General features: G+C 49.3%; 6 protein-coding genes across 6 annotated transcripts; 3 read left to right on the forward strand and 3 right to left on the reverse strand.

Annotated features, from left to right (window-relative positions):
• Window positions 1–222: 222 nt before the first annotated feature.
• On the reverse strand, window positions 223–2189 carry F9C07_2284278 (putative multidrug resistance pump). Its single transcript, XM_071510680.1, has 7 exons — window positions 1982–2189; window positions 1856–1921; window positions 1707–1797; window positions 1387–1644; window positions 784–1334; window positions 582–735; window positions 223–527 (listed from the first exon to the last, which is right to left on the reverse strand). Exons 1-7 carry the CDS (start codon window positions 2126–2128, stop codon window positions 364–366), a joined length of 1431 nt encoding a protein of 476 aa, XP_071364188.1. The 5' UTR covers window positions 2129–2189; the 3' UTR covers window positions 223–363.
• A 371-nt stretch (window positions 2190–2560) lies between these two features.
• On the reverse strand, window positions 2561–4049 carry F9C07_6910 (putative monocarboxylate transporter; the record flags this gene model as incomplete). The annotated part of the gene is made up of 4 exons (XM_071511542.1): window positions 2561–2723; window positions 2782–3057; window positions 3122–3236; window positions 3278–4049. 4 exons carry the CDS (start codon window positions 4047–4049, stop codon window positions 2561–2563), a joined length of 1326 nt encoding a protein of 441 aa, XP_071364189.1.
• Window positions 4050–4465: 416 nt separating this feature from the next.
• On the forward strand, window positions 4466–6019 carry F9C07_2284279 (putative formiminoglutamate hydrolase). Its single transcript, XM_041292677.2, has 4 exons — window positions 4466–5017; window positions 5069–5268; window positions 5317–5709; window positions 5763–6019. The coding sequence occupies exons 1-4, from the start codon at window positions 4569–4571 to the stop codon at window positions 5993–5995; spliced, it is 1275 nt and encodes a 424-aa protein (XP_041147078.1). The 5' UTR covers window positions 4466–4568; the 3' UTR covers window positions 5996–6019.
• A 276-nt stretch (window positions 6020–6295) lies between these two features.
• F9C07_2284280 (putative 1-aminocyclopropane-1-carboxylate oxidase) lies at window positions 6296–8350 on the reverse strand. The gene is made up of 6 exons (XM_041286385.2): window positions 7777–8350; window positions 7379–7702; window positions 7161–7286; window positions 6995–7104; window positions 6874–6936; window positions 6296–6816 (listed from the first exon to the last, which is right to left on the reverse strand). Exons 1-6 carry the CDS (start codon window positions 8204–8206, stop codon window positions 6694–6696), a joined length of 1176 nt encoding a protein of 391 aa, XP_041147079.1. The 5' UTR covers window positions 8207–8350; the 3' UTR covers window positions 6296–6693.
• Window positions 8351–8449: 99 nt separating this feature from the next.
• On the forward strand, window positions 8450–9594 carry F9C07_2284281 (ClpP/crotonase-like domain-containing protein; the record flags this gene model as incomplete). Its single annotated transcript, XM_071510681.1, has 3 exons — window positions 8450–8833; window positions 8914–8973; window positions 9072–9594. 3 exons carry the CDS (start codon window positions 8450–8452, stop codon window positions 9492–9494), a joined length of 867 nt encoding a protein of 288 aa, XP_071364190.1. The 3' UTR covers window positions 9495–9594.
• Window positions 9595–10044: 450 nt separating this feature from the next.
• Window positions 10045–12428, forward strand: F9C07_2284282 (putative copper/topaquinone oxidase; the record flags this gene model as incomplete). Its single annotated transcript, XM_041292903.2, has 5 exons — window positions 10045–10430; window positions 10498–10700; window positions 10757–12166; window positions 12220–12294; window positions 12329–12428. The coding sequence occupies exons 1-5, from the start codon at window positions 10185–10187 to the stop codon at window positions 12426–12428; spliced, it is 2034 nt and encodes a 677-aa protein (XP_041147080.2). The 5' UTR covers window positions 10045–10184.
• Between the last annotated feature and the right edge of the window lie 386 nt (window positions 12429–12814).

Raw genomic sequence — 12814 nt, forward strand, 5'->3', positions numbered from 1 at the left:
CCACCTACCGGTAGAAGACGGTAGGTGGTCGGTACCTGCCACTGATATATAGATATTTTTATTTAGAAAAAAATTTTAATACCATATTTAGTATCTGGATAAAATAATAAAGGTTATAGAGAATCTACTTCACTGAATCTAGTAAAAGAAATATACAATAATAAACTAATGTAATATTTAAGTAATTTAGATTTATATATAATACATGAGAGCCGTAAAAAGCGAGTTTATCCTAAGTTACGTGGCTCGCGCGGTGCTACCCATGCCGGCTACTCAAAATTCCTCGATAAGTATATTTTAGACACTGGCACTGGCTCCCTGCCCTGACCGTCCAAGGCTTGACCCCAGAACAGTTGTAAGATCTTACCTCTCCTCCTTGATTGCCAAGCGTTGCCAGTCGAGGGAGGCGACAATGAAAAATTCCGACAGCCCAGCCATTGTCAGGGACAAGGCAAGGCTGATCCAGAGCCCGCTCAGCCCTAGATCAACCTTGAAGGCAAGTAAGTAACATAGTGGGATGGCAATGACTTCAAACATATGGTCAGCATCTCCCGTAAATCAAACATGGGTAGTTGGCAGACCATAATAAGCCATGAGGTTAATAGTGGCTGCAGTATTGACCTTGCCAACCGCTCTCAATGCACCGGCATTGACGGCCTGCAAACCGTCCGAGACCTGGAATGCAGCCGCCCAAGGAAACACTTTCACCGCGAGGTCGATGACACTCCGGTCATTCTAAAAGCGTGTTAGATGAACGTTGCCAAAGGAAATACAGCCACTCACGGTATAAATCTGGGCAATTTCTCTCTTGAATACAAGCAGTAGCAGCATAATGATGCATCCACTACAGACAGCAAGGCCCGATGCCATTCGTGCAATGGTTCGCGCGAGGTTCGCCTTACCGAGGCCTTGTAACTTTGCTATATGATTTGTGGTTGCCACTCCAGCGCCAAAAGGGAACAGCGCCAGCAACGAATCAGTTGTCATAATGGTTGACTGTGCAGCTGCAGGGATCTCCCCCATGGCTGCAGCCCCGACGGTGATGATCTCAAAAGCCCACCACTCTGCTCCAATATTGACGATACCGAGAAGCACCACCTTGGAAAACTTCCATAATCCATCCAAACATTCCTTCGACCATCCATTCCAGGCTTGGTTGCCATCGATGCGCCAGATGTAGAGAAAGGCGAGGATGGCAGACAGCCAATACATGCTTCCAGTAGCGATAGCACCGCCTACGGCACCCCAGCCCCAAACATGAACAAGGAGATAACTGATCGGAGCGTTCAATATTGCCGTGCCTATTAGAATGACCGTCGGTGGGGTGTCGATTTCTGTATGCACCCGTCAGCCAGATCACAATTTGATCTTGCCGAGTTCCCGTACCTTGACACTGAAGGAATTTTTTGAGAGCCTCAAAGACAATATAGCCCACCGCAAAAGGACAAAGAGCGCGCAAGAACCGCTGTGATCCATATGCGAGCTCCACGGGTACATTTAGTAAAACGAGAATTGGGCCACAAAAGCACCACAGTGTGGCCACAGGTATGAACATGACCGATACGGTGATGAAATACTTTTGAAGGAGGACTCCAATTCTAGCAATATCCTCTCCCTGACCAAATACAGCGGAGCCGAGAGAATCTAAATAATTGCATCAGTGAAACCAACGTCTTCCGTTATCTCTTTCCAGCAGAGGAGCTAACCAATGGCCGTTGTGCCCCCGATTGCCACCAGCCACGCCGTGGTGTTTGCTATCATATAGGAAAAGGCAGCGACGGATAGATCTTGTGGACTCTACCAGATGATGAGCACTACCTCCGACACGTCAACGGTTATTGGCTTTGGGACGTACAACTCTACCGATAATCAGGATGCTGACGATCTGGAGAGACTGTTGGAGAAAATAGCCGCACGTGATCTAAGGAGTCTACATTAGCGAACGACCTGACGGTCCTGTTTGAGGAGATAAAGAACCCACTGTGGCTGCTGCTTTTAGCAGGCATTTAAACTCTGAGATAGCCTCTGGCCACGAGGTGCTGCTGCAGGTGTTGCCCTGCCTTTCGAGCAGAGGTGTGGTTTCCTCATACTCATCACGAGCCCACCCAGCGTTATTAGATGTTGTCATGAGGCAAGAGTAATAGGACCACGACCAGTTGTGCTTCTGATCCGACGTAGATTCAGCTGGGACGAAAGAGTTGGGCTTATAATAGGTATAAGTAATGACCGTACGGGGCTGGAACCCCTGGCAGTGACGCTAACTAACCCTGAAAGGGGAATTTCCTCCGTTAGGGCTGCCACGACTCTATGCCGGCATGCAACCACAGAGAATGACACGTAAGTTATGGCAAGCACGGCCAATATTTGTGGTGACAGCTCATTTATTATCAAATACGGATACTGTATAACTTGATCATCGCAGTGAGGTAATTTTTCCTGCCATTAAGACCCAGCACAACAGCTTGAGTTACGGTTTTTGCAGTGATTATACAATCCTTCTTTTCTTGTTATTTTCTTTTTTACTTTTTTCTTTTGGCATGACTTGGTGGGTATATAGTTCTCATACCTTCACCTTGATAGTCCAGCGACGACCGAGGACTAACCATCGGGCAGTCAGAAATGCAATGAAAGCAGCCCCCAGGACGCCCGCTGAGCATGCCACATACCCTTGCCCTCCAAGACGGCTTAGGAGCGCGTCTCCTGTCGGTACGGATATAAGAACACTGTCCATTAGCATACCAAGCCGTTGAGGTAGGAATTGAGGTACCGATGACAACTTACGCGATACTCACAAACAGATAGGCGGTTCCCCAGCATTCGCCATATTCCTCGGTTGTACACAGTTGTCCGAAGCAGACCCCCGCCAAGCTGATGATACTCCCTGAGCCTGCGCCAAAAAGTAGGATTGAGACATGCAGCTTTGCCAGACTGTGGTAGACAAACATCCAAATGCATGCCGTTATGATGGTCGTGTACGCTAAAACGCAAACCATGATATTGAACCGGCCGAGTCGGTCGGAAGCCCAACCGGCAAACAAACGTCCACATGCTGAGCCTCTAGAAGACACTTTCATTAGTCTAGCTCATGCATATAACATGTATCAAGGCCAGGAACACATACGCATTGAGCATGGCAATTGCTGTGGACGCCTGACTCGTTGTGAAACCCTGGCCGGCGGCGTAGGACGGGATTAACGATATCGAGTTAAATAAGACAAACTCGAAGACTAAAACAACTCAACACGTCTCTCGCTATGATATTGTCTGGGAAACTCACAGGCAGTGCCCAGCGTCGTCCACATGAATCTGGCATTTGTCAACCACCTCAACCTGACGGCTCGCCAGGGACCTTGGCTTCGAATACGTTCAATCATGCAGACATTTGCAATAGCTAGCAACACTAGCGTCATGAGCGCGAGGATTCTCATGGCCCATGGGAATGGTAGCTCCGCCAGAGTGTAGTCCAATAGGAAAGGGATACAAATGCCTCCAACACTAGAGGCTGCACAGACAATACCTAGTGCTAATCCCCTCCGTTTGTGAAACCACTGAGCCGGGGTCGAGAGCGCCATAGTGCTAATGCAGGCACTGCTGATGCCATTCAGAAGCCCATAATCGAGCATAAAATGCCAGTACTGTTTGCACTCGCCAAGCAGGAAAAAGCTGAGCACGTAACAGATAGACCCCAGGCCAAGTATCAATCGTGTTCCATAACGATCGAACGCCGGACCAATACAGGCAGGTAGAAATAGATTCAGGAACAAATTCAAGCCGGTAATCCAGCTAACTGCATTCTCCGAGCGGTCATTGAGCTGATGCTGGATCCAAAACACTTGTAGAATCCCAATTGAGCCAGTGATACCATATGTCGCCAGCATGGCAGTGCAACATCCAATTAGTACCGTCCAGCCCTTTAAGCCCCCGTCCCTCGAGTCACTGTCCTTGTCCGGAGACGAAACCTCCTGTTCTGGGAATCCTGCTTCTGTTCGTCTTTCGCATGCATCCGCCTTGATAGAATCGGACCCTGTCATTTTTCCTTCTTCTTCCATATATTTTTTTTTTTTTATTTTGTTTTGTCGTTTCAATATAACATTTACCCGAGGTCTCGGGATTCTCTGAAAATCGAAGCCTTAATATTGTCCTTGGCGTTGGGCTACAGTTGTGTGCGCATAAGAAATACACCCAACCCGATAGAATGGTACTATCACTAGTATTGCTTTTCTCTTGTACATTTCGCCTACCTAGATATTACTGTAATCGTCAGCGATTCAATTGCCATTGGTGCGACTGGAGGGTCTGGGCGTGCACTGACATGTTACCCACCGAGCGGCATTTTTACCACTTGCGGAATCTCCCAACATATTTCCACTATCTGCCCTAATCCGCCTGCCAAGCGCTCCCAATCGTGTTCCCGTATCGCGTCCATAACCTTTCGGCCATCTTAAATACTTCCTTTCTTTCAGGAGTATAATAATGCCTAGGTTGCATTCCTTATTTGATCAGTTAGTTTCCAAGAGGATTGCTCGACACGTCGAAATTAACCCACTCGGCACTTTCTCTCTGCAGAGATGCGTCTAGAATACATTTCAATTTCCTTCGGGCTCTCCAGTCTGGCATATAGCCTGCCACAGGTTTTATGGGGCGGCCGAAGTTACCCAGAGACCCAGCAGGTTATCCAGACCGGCCAAGCTAACAAGGGCAAGTCAGACTTTGCTGATTTCAGGGAGCTCATCTCAGAGCAACGCTATATCAGCCAGGCACATCCGAAGGGGTACGAAAAGCCGGAATTTATGGTCTCAGACACTTTCAGTGGAGATGGAGTCCCCTATAGCGGCATCGCCTCATTTGGACACTTGGACTGGACAGACTGCTACAGTGAGGTGAACGATGGGACTTTTGATATTGGGATCGTGGGAATGCCGTTTGATCTGGGAGTCACCTATCGACCAGGTGCCCGATTTGGTCCTGGTGCCGTGCGCATGGCTTCTCGTCGAATCCTTCCCGAGGCTAGTTGGGAGTAAGCTTGCCCATCTCATAGACGTATCGTGCCAGGACTAAGAATGGGTAGTATGGATCATCGGAATAATCCATTTCGTGACTGGGCAACGGTCGTGGACTGCGGCGACGTCGCCAACACGCCGTTCAACAAAGTTGAGGCAGTGGCGCAACTCACGACTGGGGCAAAGGAGATTCTGTCCCGAACCGCCAAATCCCAAGCGAACAGCTCTGCGGTGAGAATGATCACAATCGGCGGCGATCATACCATTAGTAAGAGGATTGGACTCCAGGTCATACTCGTGCTAATTAAAGAGGCAGCCCTCCCCCTGCTTCGAGCCACCTATCCGAAATGGGGGCCTGTCGCTGTCCTGCACTTTGACTCTCACCTCGACACCTGGGATCCCAGGAAGATGAATGGCGGAGAGGCGGATAAGTACTCGGAGATCACACATGGTACCATGTTGCACCTAGCTCACGAAGAAGGCATCATATCGAACAACAGTAACATGCACTTGGGGTCTCGGTCTATGCTTTTCGACAAACTCGGGGATCTGAACAATGATGCGCGATGCGGCTTTGACTCCATCCGAGCAAGGGAAATTGACAGCCTTGGGATCGACGGCATTGTCCAACGCGTCGTCGACCGTGTCGCAAACCAGTATGTCTATGTCAGCATAGACATTGACGTTCTTGATCCAGCTTTCGCACCCGGTATGTGCCTTTTCCCATGGGTAGTCTGGAAGGTGCTAAGTCTGTGTTTGAAGCCACTGGTACCATTGAGCCTGGAGGTTGGACTACAAGGGAACTGCTACTCATTCTACAGGGGCTTGCCAACGCGGGTGTCAAAATCATCGGTGCCGATATTGTGGAGCTGACTCCAGTATACGACAACAAGGCCGAAACCTCAGCACTGTTGGTTGTCGAGCTTGTCTACGAACTTTTGCAGTGGATGGTTTCTGTGCCTGTTCAACCACATGAGGACAACAAGATGTGCTAGAAATTTTCAACCGTACAAGTGTCCAGATTTTAAGGACACTAATCATAGTTTTATTGAATCATTCTGGCTGTGGTGCAATTTCGCGACGGCTGGTACAAAAGAATAGTTACTTAAATCTTAACGATAGCAATCTTTATATACGCGACGCCAGAACCCAATATTTATTATGAACTAAATTATATCTCCAAAGCAGGAGGGTACCAGCCTTATGGGCTCGAGCCTCTTGACTGAGGGTAATCGAGGGCTTGTTGAATACCCCTAAAAGATATAGTTTTCTTTATATAGATAGTCCTAACCTGGATGAAATTGGAGATAATAGAAGCTCATATATTCTTCTAGACAGAAGCTTCTTAGTATAGCATTGCTTCTGTTTACAATCAGTCTAAACAAGGAGCATCGCACTGAAGTTCGCAAGAGTATGTACTGTGTGCCTAGGGGAGAAGGCTACCTTTGATGGACAAGGGAATGAATCGCGAAACACCAGAGAAAAATAAATAAGTATATGGAATCCATTCTTGCAGCATTGCCGAGTGAACTCATTACCTACCGAGGCAGTCGATACCGATGTTTCTATCCTGTCGGTTCGCAGGGGTTTCCCATAAAACTTACGGGCACGTCAGTCAATTCTCGCTATCGATGTCCTTTTACCCCCTTCCCCCATTCTCCCAGCAGCGGTAGGGGCCGTCAAGCTGGCAGACTCAAGAATGGAAGTGGGCCTGGTTCTCATATTCCTCATCATGTACCCCCTCTTTCAGATATTTGGAGAATACAGGGTGTTTCTTGGCAATCTGGTGGAAGTTAATCATCGCGTTCTTGTACATCTATGGGTGTATAAGTCAGTGGTCGGACCAGGTTGGGCTGTGTGGTATTGAACAAACCTCGCCAGCAGTAATATCATCATATTCTACCTGTGAGCCGGGCGGGACAAACTTCCCAATAGGCTGGATTGTACGTTAGTTTTGTCTGATCATTCCCCAAAATTGCTTGCCGCATACGAACCCTAATAACTGTCTCAAAGTTCGTGCTCATGAAGAAAGGGATGGAGTATCGCTCCTCCCCGGAATAGTTCAGGACTCGGTGGAAGGTTGACACATAGAGGCCATTGGTATCTGTTTTCCCGGGTTAGGCTAGCGGTCCAAGGGATTACTTGACGTGTGTTACGGACATGACTGAAGTTGATCCCCGATGTTGACGATAAAGCACCCCTTTCTGGGTGGAGCGGATACCCAAATGCCATCCTTGTTCAGAACCTCTAGAGCACGGACTTCGTCGGTCGCCAGGACAGTGCAGACTGGCGGGATATCGTCAGCCTTCGCTCTCTCTCTCTCTCTCTCTCTCTCCCCCTCTCTCACACACATGGGGCTACACGCTGCTGGTACTCACATTCACTGTCAGTATGGGGGTCAATACCAAAATGAATCTTGTCCTTGGGCTGAGGTGGATAATGGGCGACGACGGCGCTACATCCGGGGTGCGTCAAGAGGGGGTCGAACCAGTCCTCTTTCAGGCCCAGGGACAAGGCCAGGTTTCTAGTCAAAGTGCGACAAAACGCTCGGAGACGGCGATAATAGTCAGACAGCCGTTCCTCGAGCTCTGGTAGCTTCGTTGGCCAGACATTCTCGCCCCGCATGTGGGGGTCGATGAACGTCTCGTTGGGATCGTCGTTGAGTTTAGAGTCATGACCCCAGTCAAAAGCTTCGTTTGCGTCTGAAATGCCGTGTTAGATAGCCGAGCTGACAGACACCAGCAAAAGGAGTGCTATATTGGAATTTTCAACTTACTGCCCAACCCCTCAGCGTTAGCCTTGCCTGCTCCATACAATGGGGTGTAACCTCGATAATGCGGAGTATTGTTGATAAAACACTCCATTTTATCGTCAAAGTCAAGAGCAAAGAATCTTTTGCCGACGTCAAAGACACCATCTACGATATCCTGAGGGATGCCGTGGCCCTCGACGTAGAAGAAGCCCACGCGCATGCAGGCATCGCGGATCTTCTCCGCGACGGCCTTGCGGTCACTCAGCTCGTCGCTGTAGATGCCCGACACGTCAATGACTGGAATGCTGTCAAAGTCGCCAACGATAGATCCCACGGGCTGAGTCTCGCGTACTCCAAACTTGCCATACTTCTTGTATCGCTGGAAGTCCTGCGAATTGAACGCAGGTGCTTCCGTTACAGTCGTCGTCGTTGTTGTTGTTGCGGGGGGCGCCATAGTACTACTCACAAGGCTAATCCGATGGAAATCTGTATAGAAATGTAATTTGCTCGATATGCTAGAAGGGTGTAAACCTACAAACCTGGGCGAGCAGAGGTCACCTATCGAGGATAAACGGCCTTGATCTCCTTATCAACTCGCCATGATATGAACCGCGAGTAGCATTTAAATTGCTCGAATAGGGAAAAACCGCCGCACACCATCGACCAATCACAATCGCATCCCGTATTACGTACCGGAATGAGTAATGATGCAGGTTGGGCCTGTGCTTCTTCCCCATATCTTACAGGGCGCGTGGACGGAGCAGTTCTCTCCTCTCCTCTCCTCTCCTCTCCAGAAGACCAGATAGTGGATCCATTCGCGGGTACAATGGACTCCAAAGCTAACCATATCCTGAGAGTAGCACCTCAAGCCTTGATCGATAATGAGTTCCTGACCCTGCAAAACGCCCGCAATGTGTTTACAATCACGCTCCGTCACCAAGGAGAGAATCCTCTCAGCCTGGGACTGCTTCTCGCCATCCAACACGCATACCAAGCGGCGCGCATCGCTATCGGAGATGAATATCGTGCGAACGGCGCGTGTCTGGTTCTGACGGGTGAGGGAACCGGGATATTTTCTACGGTAGGTGCAAGACCCCAAACCACCACCACCTCTCTGGAAAGGAAATAAAAAAGAGCTTACCATCCTTCTACATCCTCAAGGGGGTTCCGATGACTGAGGAGACCCGAGGAAGCAACATCTTGCGCGATGCCTTCGCCCCTGTAAGTGGAATCATCTGACTCACCCAGACTACATGGTTCGCGCCGTATCTCGTACAATAGTCTGGCCCTTCAATGAATTGACTCGGTGTGTATTCTAGCTTCTGGTCACGATTTTAACATTTCCGTTCCCGACCATTTGTGTCATCAATGGGCTCTGCGAAGGTGGTGCGTGTCCACTGTCACTCTGCCACGACTACCGGATCTTGAACACCGACAGCGGCATTATCAGCTTCGATGCCATCCATCTCGGCGCCCACTTCGTCGGCATTGCCGCCATCGTACGGCAAAAATTGAGCCCCCTAGCAGCCAGGAAGATGGTCCTGGAAGGTCACCGATTCTCGGCCCGGGAAGCGCTTGACTTTGGCCTGGTGGACGAGATAGTAGCACCCGACAGGCTGACCGAGGCCTCTACCAGACTGGCTGCGAGCATCTCGCCTCTGGGGCGCCAGGGGAGCTACGGCCTCATGCGGAAAGAACTGTTGGGCGATGCCATATCAAAGCTGGTAGATCAGTGCATGTAATCCGACAAGGATTCAATTTGATCTTTCTCATACATCCAGATCGTAATTAATATCCTGAACCAGCAACCATTTACTATTTTCGTAATTGGGCTGCAGATGACTCTACGTATGCGGATATGTGTAGGTTGTCTGCCACTACACAAGATAATACAAGAAGTGGTGGTAAACTAGTAGGTCAAAAGTCTGAAGACACCCGAAAAAAACGGAAAAATGTAACAAATTCAAACTCAATTTTCTTAACCAATTTAAAAGATATCATTATCGATCTATCAATTAGTTCTATAGACCAGTCACATGCCTGGTATATAGTCTAAAGTCTGCGAGATATAGATAGAATTAGATTTTCTATGATCTTTGGTAGAATAGTCTACCAGGCCTTTTTATTATGTTTTTTTCAACAGCTTCTAGCTGATTTCTAGTATTTTCCCTAGAAAAAGTATAGAGTAGAGCTCTAAAATCTTCTTGTGATAGAATTATAGATAGTTAAAAAAGTTGCGATTTTTTAACTATTACTACAAATAATCCCGGTCTCGGCCAGTTGCGGAAATTTTGCCTTATCGGGAAAGGCGTTTCTCTCTTCGCCTTTCCTCCGGACATAAATCTATCTATATACAGACAGTAACTTGTAAGTAGAACCAAAAAGCCAGGACATGTACATTCGCAGAACTCGAGGCTGACCCAGCTCCCAGCATGCCCGCGACATCTATCCCTCATCCTTTTGATCCCTTGACAGAAGAGGAAATAAAATGTGCCAGTGCGCTAATTCGACAGTCCTATACTGCCGGGACGAAGTTGGATTTCCGCTCGGTCTCGCTGTTTGAGCCGGACTGGAGTGAGATGGAGATCTTTCTTGAGGTCGAGCATGCGGGCAAGGACCTCACCAAGGCTGTGCGGCCTGCCCGAGAGGCAGTAATCGTCTATTACCTGGGAAGTGAGGTGAGTGCTTGATTCGCTTTTATAGATCTGCATTGGCCGGTGTTCCGTGCTGACATGAAACACCCAGATGCATCTGTACGAGGCGATTGTGGACATTACCAACTCTAAGCTCGTCGAGAATGTGTCGTTACCTGCAGGGACTTTCGCCAACATGTCAACGGGAGATGTCACCAGAGCCGTGGAGGCCTGCATGGGTCTTCCCGCAGTGCAAAAAGAGATTGAGCGCCTGAAGATTCCCCGTGAGGGCGTTGTCTGCGAGCCCTGGCCATAGTAGGTGTCTTCTAGCATCCATGCGCATCCCTTGAATGACTCACACCTCAAACCAGCGGGTCGGACAAGCACCACGACGGAAAGCGCAAGTATCAATGCTATATGTTCACCTTTGACCCGAAAAACCCTTCCAACAAAGATGGTAACTACTACGCCTTCCCGCTGGATTTCTCCCCCGTCCTGGATGCAGCGACACTCGAGTTGCTCGAGATTATGCGATTGCCTCTCGCACCTAACCTCTGGGATTTCTCTGTGGGCCCTGAATTCGGAGACAGAGCACCGAGCGAATATCTTCCGGAGCTCACCCAGCTCCGCCAGGATTTGAAGCCCCTTTATCTTACCCAACCGGAAGGTGCAAGCTTCGACACCAACGGGAACCTGGTGGAGTGGCAGAAATGGAGGTTCCGCGTCGGGTTTAACCCGCGGGAGGGTCTTGTTCTCTACGATATCCGACTGGATGGGCGTTCGGCTTTTTACCGCCTGGCATTGTCGGATATGTTCGTGCCTTATGGTGACCCTCGCCCGCCTTTCCACAGGAAATCGGCCTTCGACTTTGGAGAGGCCGGTGCCGGAGCCACGGCAAATAGCCTATCCCTGGGCTGTGATTGTCTGGGCCTGATCAGGTACTTTGACGGGGTGCTTGCCGACGGCCAGGGACAGCCGGTTAAAAATCCCAACGTAGTCTGCATGCACGAGCAAGACGACCTTCTTGCTTGGAAGCATACGCAGAGGAGTGGACGTGCGGTTAGCACACGCAGTCGTGTGCTGATCCTACAAACTATGAGCACCTTGGCAAACTACGAGTATATCTTCCTATGGACATTTGACCAGGCGGGTGGTATTACCCTAGAGATTCGTGCTACGGGCATCATGTCGACGCAGCCCATTGCGCTGGATAGTATCGAGGACTATAAATATGGCACCATTGTCCATCCCGGCGTAGTTGCCCCGTCCCATCAGCACATTTTCTGCATGCGAATCGACCCTGCCGTCGATGGACCGGACAACGAAGTCGTACAAACCCAGAATGTTACGATGCCAGTGGACGATGAGACGAACCCTTACGGCGTTGGATTCCTGACCGAGCAAACGCCTCTCAGGTGTGCTGGCTTTTACGATACCGATGCCAACCGGGGCAGAGCCTGGATCATTACGAATCCAGCCAAGACGCACCCGGTCACTCGCCGACCAACTTCGTGGAAGCTGATCCCCCACAATAGCCAGATGCTCCTCGCCGACCAGAGCTCCCTTCACAGAGCACGAGCCGGTTTCTCGGAACACCAACTGTTCCTTACCAAATATAATCGACGGGAGCGTTACGCCTCAAGCGACTTTGTCAACCAGTCACGGACGGATACCGGTGTCGCAAGTTGGGCACGTCGGGAGGAAGACCTGGACGGCCAAGTCGTGATGTGGCACTCGTTTGGGACCACGCATGTTCCCAGGACCGAAGATTTCCCCATAATGTGAGTCCTTACTCTGCAGGCATCATGGCCTGTTCGCTGACGAGCGACAATAGGCCGATAGCTAAGCTCCATGTCAAATTGGAACCATATAACTTCTTTGATCGGAATCCAACCATAGATGTGCCACCGTCGCCCAGGGCAGGCTCCCACAGAATCAATTAGATCCCGAATACTAGAATTCTTGTCAGGAGTGGTGATAGCACAAACAAAACAGATCACAGAGACTTCTAAGCTGTCTAGCTTATTATTTAGCCCAATATAAGACTTTCTTATCAAAGCGTTCGAGAGAAACCAGGTTCAGAATAAAGGTCTTAATTGTGCTATACTGATGGGATCATCTAGGCTACGGACTCCGCGGACATCAAAGGCCCCCGGCCCACGTTAATTAGTATTTATCGAACAATTGTTTTTCTGTGATGGGGATGACGGTTGGAGTATCTTTATCAAAGACTGCTGTCTGCACTTACCAGTAATTGCGTGATCGATAGCTTCGCTAACAATATACCTTGAATTCGGGACGAGGTGCGGATTGCTTCCCGACATGTAGCCATCAAGGAGGACGGATAGGATTCTCTCAGACTCCAATTGCCTGTCTCTGCTCTACAACCTAGAGCGTATATTGTTGCAATTCAGTATCTAGGAATTGGT

Source organism: Aspergillus flavus, chromosome 5 (genome assembly GCF_009017415.1).
Source record: "Aspergillus flavus chromosome 5, complete sequence".
In the NCBI taxonomy this organism is placed as follows: Eukaryota; Fungi; Ascomycota; class Eurotiomycetes; order Eurotiales; family Aspergillaceae; genus Aspergillus; species Aspergillus flavus.

Bases quoted from the DNA above. Each gene is read 5' to 3' on its own strand.
- F9C07_2284278 (XM_071510680.1), bottom strand. From the start codon at position 2,128: ATGACAACATCTAATAACGCTGGGTGGGCTCGTGATGAGTATGAGGAA. The intron at 1,335-1,386 runs GTACGGGAACTC...GGGTGCATACAG, and splicing joins AAAATTCCTTCAGTGTCAAG to AAATCGACACCCCACCGACG. The intron at 736-783 runs GTGAGTGGCTGT...ACACGCTTTTAG, and splicing joins AAATTGCCCAGATTTATACC to AATGACCGGAGTGTCATCGA.
- F9C07_2284279 (XM_041292677.2), top strand. From the start codon at position 4,569: ATGCGTCTAGAATACATTTCAATTTCCTTCGGGCTCTCCAGTCTGGCA. The intron at 5,018-5,068 runs GTAAGCTTGCCC...AAGAATGGGTAG, and splicing joins CTTCCCGAGGCTAGTTGGGA to TATGGATCATCGGAATAATC. The intron at 5,710-5,762 runs GTATGTGCCTTT...CTGTGTTTGAAG, and splicing joins TGATCCAGCTTTCGCACCCG to CCACTGGTACCATTGAGCCT.
- F9C07_2284280 (XM_041286385.2), bottom strand. From the start codon at position 8,206: ATGGCGCCCCCCGCAACAACAACAACGACGACGACTGTAACGGAAGCA. The intron at 7,287-7,378 runs GTGAGTACCAGC...ATATCCCGCCAG, and splicing joins CCCCCATACTGACAGTGAAT to TCTGCACTGTCCTGGCGACC. The intron at 6,937-6,994 runs GTTCGTATGCGG...CGTACAATCCAG, and splicing joins ACTTTGAGACAGTTATTAGG to CCTATTGGGAAGTTTGTCCC.